The 14,366-nt window shown below is 33.7% G+C and overlaps 1 protein-coding gene across 1 annotated transcript; it reads right to left on the bottom strand.

Annotated features, from left to right (window-relative positions):
• Positions 1-8,238: 8,238 nt before the first annotated feature.
• LOC141492666 (olfactory receptor 7D4-like) lies at positions 8,239-9,177 on the bottom strand. Its single transcript, XM_074193233.1, has one exon. It carries the CDS (start codon positions 9,175-9,177, stop codon positions 8,239-8,241), a length of 939 nt encoding a protein of 312 aa, XP_074049334.1.
• Between the last annotated feature and the right edge of the window lie 5,189 nt (positions 9,178-14,366).

Genomic DNA, 14,366 nt, shown 5'->3' with positions numbered 1-14,366 from the left:
ATTGAATAGGAGTAGTGATAGTGGGCATCCTTTTTTCATCCCTGATCTTATCTGGGATGCTTCTAACTTATACCCAATGCATACAATGCTAGGTGATGGTTTCAGATATATAATGCTTTTCATTCTAAGGAACAATCCATTTTTTCCTATGCTCTCTAGTGTTTTTAATGTGAACAGGTGTTGTATTTTGTTATAGGCTTATTCAGCTTCTACTAAAATAATCATATGATTTCTGATAGGTTTGTTATTGATATAGTTAATTAAACTAACAGTTTTCATAATATTGAACCAACCTTGCATTGCTGGGATAAATTCTGCATGGTCATAGTTTGTTATCTTGGTAATAATTGGCTTTATTTTCTTTGCTAAGATTTTATTTAAGATTTTTGCATCTATATTAGTTAGAGAGATAGGTCTATAATTTTCTTTCTCTGTTTTGACCCTCTCTGGATTGGGTATCAGAACAATATTGGAAAGAGTTAGGCAGAGTTCCAGCTTCCCCTATTTTTTCAAAGAGTTTATTTAGAATTGAAATCAATTGTTCCTTAAATGTTTGATAGATTCATTTGTGAATCCATCTGGCCCTAATGGCCCATAGGGAGTTCAGTAATGGTTTCTTGAATTTCTTTTTTTCTTAGATTGGTTTCTTTAAATATTTAATTTCCTCTTCATTTAATCTGGGCAACTTATATTTTTGTAAATATTCAACTATTTCACTTAGAGTATAAAATTTATTAGCAAGCACTTCAGCAAAATTATTATGCATTATTACTTTAATTTCCTCCTCATTGATGATGAGTACAGCTTTTTCAATTCTGATATGGTAATTTGGCTTTCTACTTTCTTATTTTTAATAAAATTAAACAGATGTTTATTAATTTTGTTGCTTTTTCCATAAAACCAACTCCTGTTTTTATTTATTAATTATATAGTATTCTTGCTTTTCATTTGATTAATTTCTCCTTTAATATTTAGAATTTATAATTTGGTATTTATTTGGGGGTTAATTTTTTCCCTTTTTAGTTGCATGCTTAGTTCATTGATTTCCCCTTTCTACAATTTATTGATGTCAGGATTTAAAATTATAATACATCCTCTGTCAATTGCCTTGACTGTATCCCATTAGTTCTGATATGTTGTCTCATTATTATACTTGTCTAGGATGAAATCATTGATTCTTTCTATAATTTGTTGTTTGATCACTCATTCTTTAAAATGAATTTAGTTTCCAATTAGTTTTAGATCTATTTATCCCTGACCCATTATGACATATATTTTAATTGCATTATAAATTGAGAAGGATGTGTTAACTATTTCTGCCTTTCTTCATTTGATTTTAGGGTTTTATGGCAGAGTACAAGGTCAATTTTTGTGTAAGTGGCATGTACTGTAGGAAAAAATCTATATTCCTTTCTATTCCCCATTGAACTTTATCCAAAGGCCTATCATGAATACATTCTCATTCTCTTTGACCAAGAAATTCTAAATCTAGGCCTACATTAAGAAGAAATGATGAAAAATAGGAAAAGTCTTACATGTTCCAAAATATTCATAGCAACTTTTTATGGAGTGGCAAAGAATTGGGAATTGAAATTTGCCCTTCAGTTGTAGAATGGGTAAACAAGTTATGTTACATGAATGCTGTGGAATATTGTTCTTCTATAGGAAACCATAAATGGTTGGACTTTGGAGAAGCATGGACTGACTTACGGGATATGCTGCTGAGTGAGTGGAGCAGAACCAAGAGAACAATGTACATATTAGCAACAATATTAAGTGATGATCTACCTTGATTGATGCAGATCCTCTCAGCAGTTCAGAGAGCAAGGACAATTGTATCAGATCAGCTATGGACACAGTTATTCCCATCCAGAAGAAAAAAAAAACCTTTCAGAATCTGCTGATCATTTTATGAAAATTTTCTCATATATCTTTTTCACTTAATTCTAATTCCTCATACCTAAAATCACTAATCTGTAAACATTTTTTATCAAAAATATTTATATACAAAGTTAATCTGACTTCACCTCTGAGGGAAGTAGTAAGGGTGAGTGGAAGACAATTTTGTAACTTAAAATATACATATACATATTGAAGAATGTTGAAACTACTATCATTTAATGTATTTTGGAAAATAAAATATGAATAAAAAATCTGGGCATTGTCAAGTCCTTCAGTATTCTAATTCTATTATTTGCATCTTTGCAGAAAATATTCCTTTTCTCTCACATTTTGTTTTGTTTTTTTGTCAGGCAATTGGGTGGGGGGTGTTAAATGACTTTCAAAGTCTTATTTATAAGTAATTATTAAGTGTCTAAGTCTGTACTTGAACTCAGGTCCTACTAATTCCATGGCTGGTGCCCTAACCACTGTGCCTCCTAGCTGACCTCTCACATTTCTTCACATATGTGGAGACAGCTAGATGATATAGTATGTATTTTCTATCTTCTAGGTCAGGAAACTCCAGTTCCTTCACCTGATTTAATTAGGCCCTTCACTAACCTGCATGCTCTCCATTTCATTCTTTCCAGATTACCCATATTCTATCCATATTGTGCTACACAAAACTGAACACTAAATGTTAGAAATTTGTCTATGGCATTAGGATGATCATCTTCCCCTTATTGTACACCCTAACAGCAACATGGGGGTGATGATCAACCTTTATGGACTTGTTCATCTCTTTCAGTGAAGTTAAAGTTTCCTTTAGGTTATTTTGTCTGTCATACCCTCCTGACTCAAAATGATTTTACAGTGCACTGGAAACATCCAGTTCATTTTCTCAAAAATAACAGTCCTCTCTTTTGGGAGATGATCTGGGGGGGGGGGATATGGTGTGTCTTTTTAGTTCCTTTTTTAATTACACAAAACTACTTAATGAATATGATCAATATTCTTGTATTTGATAAGTCTATGTTATTCAGACTCCCTAGTGATTATTGGGTTGATTGTATGAAAATCACCTATTTCAATTAAAAGTTCATCTTTTAAGCTGAAACAGCATGCTCAGTTTTGATGGCTAGTTGATTCTAGGTTATAATCTAAGCTTGTCCTCCAGAATATCAAATTCCAGCACCTTCAATCTATTTTTTTAGTTAATTTATTCATTTTCATCCAAATGCACATGTATAGTTTTAAGATACAAATTTTCATCCCATTCCCTTCCCCTCAGTGACAAATAGCATTTTACATTCATATTTTGAATAAATATGTTTACGTATTAGTCATTTTTGGTATGGGGAATAAGGATTAAGGGAAAGAGATACGTAAGAGATAATTTTTGTAGCATTCATCAGATTGTGAATGGTTGCTTACTCTTTATCTATGTAGATGTTTTGTTTTGTTTTTCTTCTTCTTGATGGGAATAGCATTATCCATAGCAAGTCTAATATGGTTGTCCTACCTCTTTGAACTGCTGAGAGAAGCTGCTTCCATCAAGGTTGATCCTCTCTCAGTGTTGCTGTTAATATGTACATTGTTCTCTTGGTTCTATTTGTTTCACTCAGCATCAGATCCTAGTAAGTAATTTTATGCTGCTCTAGAGTTCAACAATTTATGATTTCTTATACAACAATAATATTCCATAGTATTCATGTACCATAACTTGTTTAGCCATTCCCCAATTGATGGGCACAGGTCCTTTGATCTTTTAAAGTTGAATCTTCCAATTCTGTGTAATCAGTCTATGGCTAATTGATGCTTGAGTTGCTTCTTTGTGACTAGCTGAAGATTCTTCTCCTTGATGTGATAATTCTAGAATTCGGCTATAATATTTCTTTGCATTTTCATTTTAGGATCCCTTTCAGGAAGTAATCAGTGAATCATTGCAATGACAATTTTATCTCTGCTTCTAGAATTTCAGGGCAGTTTCCTTGACAATGTCTTTAAAGATGTTATCAAGGTACGTTTTTATTTCTTGATTCAAGCATTCAGGTAGGTCAATAATTCTTAAATTTTCTCTCCTTGTTCTATTGTTCAGATCTGATGTTGTTTAATTTTCAATGAGGTGTTTCTCATTTTATTCACTTTTTTAATTTAAATTGACTGATCTTTTGGAAGGATTTGCATGAACTGATGGTAGATATGATGAGCAGAACCAGAAAAACATTGTACACTCAAACAGCAAAATGGGGGTGATGATCAAACTTGATAGATTTACTCATTCCATCAGTACAACAAACAGGGACAATTATGGGTTGTCTGCAATGGAAAATACCATCTCTATCCAGAGAAACAATTGTTTAGTTTGAACAAAGTCCAAAGACCATTACATTTAATTTAGAAAAAAAAACAAACATTATCTTATTGTATATTTTTTCTCTTTCTTATAATTTATTTTTCTTACTTAAGGATATGATTTCTTTCTCATCACATTCAACTGAGATCATTGCATAACATGGAAACAATGTAAAGACTAACAGACTGTGGAGGGTGGGGGAGGGAAGCAAGAATAGGGGTAAAATTATAAAACTCAAAATCAATAAAATCTTTCTAAAAAAAGATAAATTGATTGATGTTTGATATCATATATAATCATTAGTCTCCACTGTTCTAGTCTATTCTTCAAGGAATTATTTATTTTCTTCTGTTAGCTTTTTAGATCTTCTTTTCTATTACATCAATTCTATATTTTTTGGTTTTGTTTTTTTTTCAGGTTTTTGCAAGGCAAATGGGGTTAAGTGGCTTGCCCAAGGCCACACAGCTAGGTAATTATTAAGTATCTGAGACCAGATTTGAACCCAGGTACTCCTGACTCCAGGGATGGTGCTTTATCCACTACGCCACATAGCTACCCCTATCAATTCTATTTTAAACGAGCCTTTATCTTTTTTACATTTGCCCCATAGCATTTTTAAAAAAATTTATTTTCTCATAGTCAATTTTTATGCTTCCTTTTGCATGACGATGAAATCCTCTTGTATTTTTCTTTTCTCATTTTTAAACAAGGTTTAAAAAAATCATTTATAAGCTCTACCAGGAGGTCTTTTTGTCTAGAAGACCAATTCATACTCTCCTCTACAAAATCGCATGCAAAACTTCTTTCTGCCTTCCTCTTCTAAAGAGAGGTTTTGCCTGTTATTATCTCCAAGTTAATGTCTATAGTCCTGACTTTGCTTATTCATTATTATTTTTGGTTCTGAGAACTTTTCCAAGCTGCTTATTTTGAAGGAATGATTCATTCACAGACCTTCCACACTGAAAACATTATAGGCTTTTTCCTTGGGTTGGGCCATCCAACTCAATCACAGCAAATGAACAGGGGTCTGAGGTACCTATGTTGGAGCCCTCCTAAATGACCTGCTTTGCTATTGTGCTGCTGACTCATCACTCCAGGGAACTGCACTGCAGATATCTCCTACAGATCTCTGGTTTGTTTCCCTTCAAATTCTGCCCATGCACTGACTACAGTTGCCTGGCGTGGGCACACTCCCTCTCCAATGGAGACAGACCTGGATGAAAATGCTCCAATCTGGTCTTTTGTGAGTTATGTCACTCCAGAATTCAGTTAGAGTTTTGATAAAGAAAGTTTCTGGTTCCTCTCCTTTATTCTGGCTCCACTGTTTTATCTACCATGCTTCTTAATTCTGGCACCTTGATTTTTTTTTTTTTTACCACAGGATATTGTTATATGCAACAATATTCCAACACTATATTTTTCAAATGCCGCTTTTCTGAAAAAAAACTGGTCATCATCTTTAGAAGCATATTTTTAGCATGGATTTTATCCTACCACTATCATGAAAACACTAGAGATCAAATTTATCTATTTGAAATAATATATCTCATTTGTCTTTCATGTCACCAAGTTTTACATTTTTGAACTGACATCTGAAAAAATTATTCTCATTCTTTTGAAAGCCTGTGAAATTCCGAGTGTTTTAATTGTAATTGTTCCCATTTTTGTGACAATTTCCTTGCTGATTTTTTTCTTCTGGAAAGATTTATAGCTAAACCCTCCCCTTACATTTGGCTTGACCTACAGATCATCTTAAGGCAATATTAGTATAATGAATAGACATTACATCAAGTAGTTTTTCCATTGAGTCTAATGAAGATACTTCTCACAACTAAAGCACTCAGTGAAATAGCAATAATGGCCAATTTGGGGGCCACAATTTCTCTGTATGAAGCAAAAGATAAAAGATCAATAAATTTCAAAGACATTTTAGATCTAATGAAAATTACTAATAATTAGTCAATTCATATTAAACAATCAATCATTCATTAAATACCTACATTGTCCCAAGTATTGAGTTAAATGCATCGAATACATAAGCTAGTATGAGACAGTCTTTCTGCTCTAAGACTTTAATTATATGAGGCCAGTGAAAACACAAGATGTATTGTGCACAGAGAAGTAAATATTATGCAGTTAATTTTGTGGGAATGGGCAATGACAATAATAATCGAGGAAATTATGAAATTTTTAAGTTAATACATTAACTCAGTAAGAAATTGGTCTTGGAATTGATGATATAGAGAGAAGAAAAGACTCCCCTCACTTCCATGCTAAGGAGGAAGACTTTTAAGGTCTCAGAGAGTATCAATGTATGTAGGTGGTTTTGACTGGAATGTTACAATTGTTGGGCAGTTTCATGAAATAGGACCAGAAATATATGTCCTACTAAGATTATGAAGTGTTTTAGAGGGCTCATAAGATAAAATATCATTCTACATATAATATGGAGTCAATTAAACATCTTAATTAGAAAAAGTAGTTAAATGGTCAGACCCATGTATGAGGTTAATGATTACAATATGATCACAAAAAACAATTGGATTTGAAGATATATACCTATCTATATGTCTTATCATCAAAAGAAGATGCACATAGTTTCTCAAAGGCTATGGTCTCAGAACGTCAGCTCTAACAGCCCCCCCAAAACTAAAAAGACTGTATTTATAAAGGTAAAAATAAAGAAGCCCATTAGGAGAGACTTTGCCCTATTGTATCAAATTTTCTTGAAACATATTAATAAAAAACTAAGATTTATAAAAGTTGGAAGAATCAGGACACCCAATGATGAAATCCCATAACAAATTTTCTCTAACTTTTCTTTCCTTACTGCAGTCATGAAATATTTTACAGTTTAGGAGATATTTTCATTTAAAATATTTTTTACAGTCAGAGAAAAAAATTCAGGCAATAAGGACAGATGTTCCATTTCCAAGCACAGAAATTATAAAATTGAGTAATAAAGATATTAGATCACTTTTTCAAAGGCACAGCTTTTAAATGTCAGATTGAGAACAAAATTTTGTCTCTTGATTTCTCTGACTTTGTTCACCTGAAAAATTTTTGTGTAAGTAGGAGGTATTAAAATAGATATAATGAAGGTTCAAACACTAATAATAGAGTGAAGATTTTATGGTCAATAAGAAAAGAGTAAACTAGAAATTAAGGGAACATGATCATCACCCAACATTTATTAAGTACTCACTATGTGCCAGGGATGTTGCTTAATGTTTATGTATCCAAAATTAAACCAACAAACTGGTCCCTGATATCAAGGAGCTTACAATCTACTGGAAGAGACAATGAAAAGATATATATATATATATATATATATATATATATATATATATATATATATATATATATATATATATACACACACACACATATATAGGCACATATACATATATGTATACATATATGTATAATACATATATACACATATGTAGAATATCAAACAAATAGAAAAATTAAGAGAACAAGGGAACTAGAAATAAGAGAATTTGTAAAAGGCTTCAAGCATAAATGACATTTTGTTTTCTTTTAATCTTAAAAAAAAACAAAGAAGTCATTGGTTGTAGCTAAATAAAGAGAGGATTCTAGATCTCAGAGTGACAATTTGAGAAAATGACAATAGCCAAGAAATTGAGGTTCTCATTCTCATTAACGGAAGACCCAAGAATATAATGCGACTGGAGCTAAAAGTATGTAATGTAGAGAAATGTTTTAGAACATTGGATAAGGAGAAAAGGATTAGGGTTAGAAGGGATTTGAATGTCCAATGGAATTTCATATTTTATTTTGCAGTCAAAAAGAAATCTCTCTCATTCATTGATTAGGCATGATTACAGGAATAAGAAGAGGACTTTAGTTAATTCATTTTAATGACTAAATCAAGGATAGAATTAAAGAGGAGCAGATTGAGTGGTCCAAAACTTTTGCCTCCTATTATTTCTGCCAGAAGTACCTGTTTCTTATTGTAATACCAGTAGTCATCCCCATCACTGAGAAGAGGTTTTTCTGCTCATGAGTCTCCTAATGGCAGCTTTTATGTCCTTATTTCTTAGTGCATAGATAAAGGGGTTCAACATGGGGGTGACCACAGCATATATTGCTGAAACAACTGTGCTCTTCCATGAAGTGTTGGTAAATGAGGAGGTCAAATATACTCCAAATATTGTGCAATAAAATAAGGAAACAACACAGAGGTGAGATCCACAGGTAGAAAAGGCTTTATACTTACCCTGTGTAGATGGGATTTTTATAATTGAAGAAGCAATCTGAATATAAGAGTAAAGGATACCCATGGCAGAGGTAACACCCAGTAATCCAGCAAGAAAATACAGCAGGATATAATTGATGAGAGTGTCAGAACAAGAAAGCTTCAAAATCTCAGGAAGATCACAAAAGAAGTGCTGAATCTGCTGGTTTGTACAAAAGGAGAGATGTGTTACCATTACACTGAGAAGAAAGGAGTTTAGAAATGCCAATGACCAGGACAGTATCACTAGCAAGCCACAAAACCAAGAGCTCATCATTTCTGCATAACGTAGAGGGTGACATATGGCCACAAAACGGTCATAGGCCATTGAAGCGAGGAGGAAATTATCTATACTGGCAAAAAATAAGAAGAAGAACATCTGGGTTACACATTCCGCATAGGAGATGTACTTGTTTTGTGTCCTGAAGCTCGCCAATATTTTCGGCACTGTGGTGGTCACCACACAGGTATCCACAAAGGACAAATTGGAAAGTAAGAAATACATGGGGGTGTGGAGATGAGAGTCAGAGCCAACCACAAACATGATGAGCAGATTTCCAAACATTGTGACCAAGTACATGCTCAAGAACAGTCCAAAGAGCAGTCCTTCCTGATTTGGTTTCTCTGAAAATAACAGGAGGATGAAGTCAGTGAATTGTGTTTGGTTTTCCTGTACCATGGGGCTGACCTTTCTGCTGGGAATGAGAAATGAGAGGAACGTGAGATGAAAATACACTTATCTGTGTACATCCAATAGAGAAACTCTAACTCTCGATTGACAGGAAGTATTTCTACTTCTTGTCCCTGTCTCTGAATGACTATAAAGCAGAGGGATTAAAAAAAGAGATATCATGGACATGGCAGGAATATTCCCACAGATGATAGCAGAGAGGGAGGACAGTCATCCAGTTTGAATGGAGTATTTGGGGCACATCCCATTCAACTGAAATCATAACATCATGTAGAAGGAGCAGGGATTTTTTAGGTCACATAGAGAAAAATTGAATTGCACAAGAAGTCTAGGCAGAAAAATATAGCTAGCTAGTGAACATCTTACCTTTTTTTGAATAGTTCCATGGAAAGGAATTTATCTTTCTTAGGTAACCCATTTATTTCTTCGATTGGACTCACCTTTCATGTTGGTCTAAAATATGACTTTTTAAGTTCTGTCTTATACTTTCATTCTACTTTTTGAGATATTAAGAACAAATTCCTTTTCTCTCCCCCATAAGATTTTTTTTAAAATGTGAAGAGAGTAAGTGTATATTGCATATATTCTTCCTCATTTAGTTCAAGTAATTCGAATTGCTTCAGCTGATCCTAATTAGGCCCTTTACCATACTACTTCTTCTGTCTTGCATTCTTTATAAATGTTCAATAGTTTTTTCTATATTGTCATCAACAGAATTTCAGATGAGGTCAGATTATGATCAAAGACAATGTAATGATCATCTCCTTATTCATAGCTAAAGTTCTTTCATTGTAGGTTACACATTCTTTAAAGCTATTTTGTCTGCCATATGCCTCCTGCCTTGTACAGAGCTGGCAATCCACTAGAAATCTCTTCATCATTTTCAAAAGGTATTGGGATTGTTGTTTGGGAAAAGGCATCCTGTGAGGCTTCTGTCCTTTTCACTTTCTCATATAAATAAACTCTACATATCTAGTAGTAAGGATTAACATTCCATAATTTGGTAATCCTAACTTCCTAAGGCTACTCTGTGATAGTTTAAGGCTATATTTTTAATAAATGGTTTTAAATCATGGTTTGATGCTCCAAAATCCTCAAAAGGGTTTTAGGAACTTAAAGTAATAATATCTTCCAGTTCTCAATCCTAATTTCTTGCCACACATTTCAAAGAGTTTTAACATTCTACACCCATTCCAACTGACAGTATGTTTTAAGTTCCATCCCTGTGATGCATGAAGTTATTCAATGGGAATTATTGACCCTAGTAAACGAAAATGAAGATGGGATATGTGTTCAGGATGAAATGGGACTATTCAGTGTATGAAGGTGTTTATAGAGAGAGAATGGAGTCTGGTGTAAAATTTTCAGGTGGAGGTAGCAACTTCACATAATTTCAGGGCTCTCTGGATGGTTCTTTATATTAAAAGACAAGATAGAAATGATCTGAGTGAAAGAGACAGAATTTCTGGAAGATGCATTCCTCTGAGAATTCCATAAGCACTGAGCCTCTGAAATAAAAGCAAATGCTGACCTTTTCCAACATGGCTACATAGCCTGTAAGTATTTATTAAACATTTGCCATGCGCCATACAAATTCTAAAGATTAGGAGGGGAAGGTTCCAATTTAAGGCAATGGTGACATAGCCTAGAAGCTCAGATTTCCAGCCAGGAAGAAAATAAAGAGTGACACACTGGAGCTCTTGTCTAAAACTTGGAATTCTGTGAAGTACCTGACCAAAGGGAAAATGAGAATGGTGTGGGGAATGATGTCAGATGGTGATTAAGCCTCAGGCCCTTTGTCAAGGCTGAAATTCATAGTCAGAAAGAGAAGATAGGTGATGAAAGGAACTCACCATCCCTTAATAATACTCATTCCACATTTTGAAAACTCTAATTCTAAGAAGTTTACAGGTTTCTTTGTGCCCTAGAAACAAATCTAAATTTGTCCTCTCTAGGCTAAAAAAATGGTGTCATTTCTCTAGCTAACCCTTCAAACATTTGAAGATAGCTACCAAAAAAAGAATACGTAGGGGCATAAGACATATCTATTATAAGCAGATACATTAAAACCCAAAAGAGAGCATACTTGGACAGTTAAAGAAAAAGACTTCATCCTCACTTTGGGGTGGTGATGTTCATAGTAGCCAGAGTAGACATGATAGAATTGAAGGCCAGTAGGAGAGAAGAATGCACTAGAAATATTATCAAGTCCAAACAGAAGCAAGCATATACTGATTCATACTTAGCTTACCCTCTAGTAAGATCCTAATCTGTTTTCCCCATGTGTATATACTCTGGGGCTATTCTGCTAACCTACATGTACACCAGAAAATTATGTATATAGTTTGACAACTATTTTCCCTTCAACCTTCTAGGATGTAGCCATGACATGTTAGGGAATGGTTTTCAAATATTCATATTCTTTTGTAATTCATATACCTTTTTTAAGGTTTTACAAGCCAGTGGCATTAAGTGATTTGCCCAAGGTCACAGAGTTGGTAATTATTATATGTCTGAGAATGAATTTGAACTCAAGTCCTCCTAATTCCGAATGAATTTGAACTCAAGTCCTCCTAATTCCAGGACCTGATCTTTGTGATTCTTTTTTTTTTATTTTGAGTTAATTTCAATCAGACAGACAATTGATTTCCATAACACTAATAGTTTGGAAAATATAATGCATACCTCCTAAAAATAAAAATAGGTAGTGACATATGATCCCTACAGAGAACATGCAGGTGAAAGTAGCATCCAATTTGTACTTGTTACAAAAGAGTATCACAGCTTGTCAAAGTCCTTTTCTTACAAGTTTTTTTTTTCCTCCTTTCATAGAACCCTCATTAAATTCTTCCTAAACATAGTGCCATTTCTGCCCTGCTTCTTATAAAATCATTACACTGTCATTATTAGGAAACGTTTCCTTCTTTCATTTATACCTATGTTTTTTACAATTTCCTTGTGTTTTCTTTACACTTGCTTTCTGAGTTCAAGCAAAAACCATTTAATCTTTTTCATTACAACCCTTCAACTACCTGAAGGGAGTTGGAACACCCTTCACACACCATGATATTGCAAATCCCATCTTAGCTGTTCCTTAAAACTGTCATTGTTTTTACACAATCGTCTCTTTTCCGCCCTCAACAAAGTTCAACTGTCTCCACCTTCTTGGAGGAGAGAAATAAAATCATTAATAGACAATTGATGACTCTCTAGCTCACAGTATGGTTGCACATTAAACCACTAAGTAACCTGATACAAAACACCTGCTTCATCTGAAACACTGTACAATTCAAAAAATGCTGAGTACTTTTGCTTCGTTAATTTTTATATCTTTCATAAGCACCATCAGCAAAAGTCTAAGAATGAAGAGGAGCTCGGAAAGGAATAAATGATGAAAAGGAAAGAAAGATCAAAAAAGTGAATATAAATATAATAGAATGGGAAAAATGGGATTACAATTTCATATCATCTAGTCTATCCCCTATCAGAAACAGAAAGAGGAAAGGAAAACAGACCAAATGCATCAGGTGAGAAAGAGATGATAAAAATAATATTACTTGCCTAAGGATAGTAGGTAGGTAGAGAATAGTAAGAAGTGATGACAATTAATGAAATACCTGCCCATGAGATATTAAGTAAATCTGAAGAATATGCTTAAAGATTGCAGTAATAGCTCATACTTCAGCCAAAATTCAGTCTACAGTGATAATCAGAGATCTGTAGATACAGGTAGTATATAAAACATATAAAATTTGTATGAAACGAGTCTTATTAGAACCCAATAATATGAATCTGGAAGTAGGGATATAACCCCTCTAACAGTACTAGGATTCCCATTGGTGTATCTGAGAGTTACATCTGTTTAAATATCAAGCCAATTGTTTGGTTTATACTTGGTGTAACTAGATTGGACATGAGTACATTCATAGCTCTTCTATTATGACAAAACTAAATATTTATCTAATTAAAATGACCTCATTTGATTTTCAAAAGAGTGTCAGGATTTCAATAGGGAATTTTTATTGTCTACTTTGTAATTCATTGACCTCCAAAATATATAACATTTAAAAAATTCTTACTGATTGCAAAAAGGAAACTTGAACCTGACTCAGAATATAAGGCTTATTCTATTTTCCTTTTTTTTTCCCTTCACACTTGGACCTCAGATGAACTCTGCATTTTCAAGTAAATCGTTTAGTGATTTAAATGCTCTTGATCTTGCCCCTAGATGTTGCTGTGAATAAACCTTTGTTGCATTTCGAAGAGTTTCCTTAAATTTCTGGCAGTAACTGACTCCTCTTTTTCTTTATGTCCCTTCTTGTCTTTTCCTGACTACTTTCCCAGCATTTCCCACCTTCAATCACTTACTGAACATCACCAGGGACGTACGCAGGCTTAGTTCACTCTATCTGAGTATTGGAAAGGAGTACAGGAAGGCAGAAATTTAGGATCCCAGAAAGAGTGGAGATTTTCAGGTTGTTGGACTATATCTGTGGGAGGCACAATCTGACACCTTGCTGGTCTGAGAAAACTGAGATATGGACTTTGGGAGGAAAGGAAAATATTTAAAATTTCTATTGCCTAACAGCTCTATCCCCAAACTCTTCATTAGCCATTCAACATTAATTTCCAATAAATGGCATCTGTCCCCTATGGGGCAGGAAACTTTGGCAGAACATTTCCTAACAGTGAGAGTTATACAACATTCCTGAGAAGTTACCGAACTCTGGGGAACTTGAGCAAGAAAGATGTTTTTAAGGCCAATATGAATCATCTATTTTCTTTACCACAAAGAATTCACTTCCTCTCAGGTCATCACATTGTGCTCTTCTAGTGTTGAAATTGCAAGGAAAAGTTTGCTTCTATGGAACCACAGTCATTCTTTTCATAGATTAGCTTTATTTTATTCTTACTCTCTTTTTAGGTTCAGTAGAATGAGTCTAATCAGTCTTCCACAGGAAATAATTTCAAGCTCATGAAGTCAGTTTTCATTAAGGCATATCTTCTCTAGTGCATTATCTCCACATCCTTTAGTTGGTCCTCATTTGTTAGCATATTATGTATTGTCTTGTCAATATTGTACATGTAAAATTAATTTTTGAACCTAATCTAAAACCTGGCATTTATTGTTATTAAATTTCATTCAATTAGATTTGTTTCATTAATATAGCTTTTAA

Source organism: Macrotis lagotis, chromosome 1, assembly GCF_037893015.1.
Source record: "Macrotis lagotis isolate mMagLag1 chromosome 1, bilby.v1.9.chrom.fasta, whole genome shotgun sequence".
Classification (NCBI taxonomy): Eukaryota; Metazoa; Chordata; class Mammalia; order Peramelemorphia; family Peramelidae; genus Macrotis; species Macrotis lagotis.
The sequence above is the reverse complement of the archived record's forward strand: the minus strand, read 5'-3'. Positions and strand labels throughout refer to the sequence as shown.

Excerpts from the sequence above, each read along its gene's own strand:
- LOC141492666 (XM_074193233.1), bottom strand. The coding sequence starts at position 9,177 with ATGGTACAGGAAAACCAAACACAATTCACTGACTTCATCCTCCTGTTA.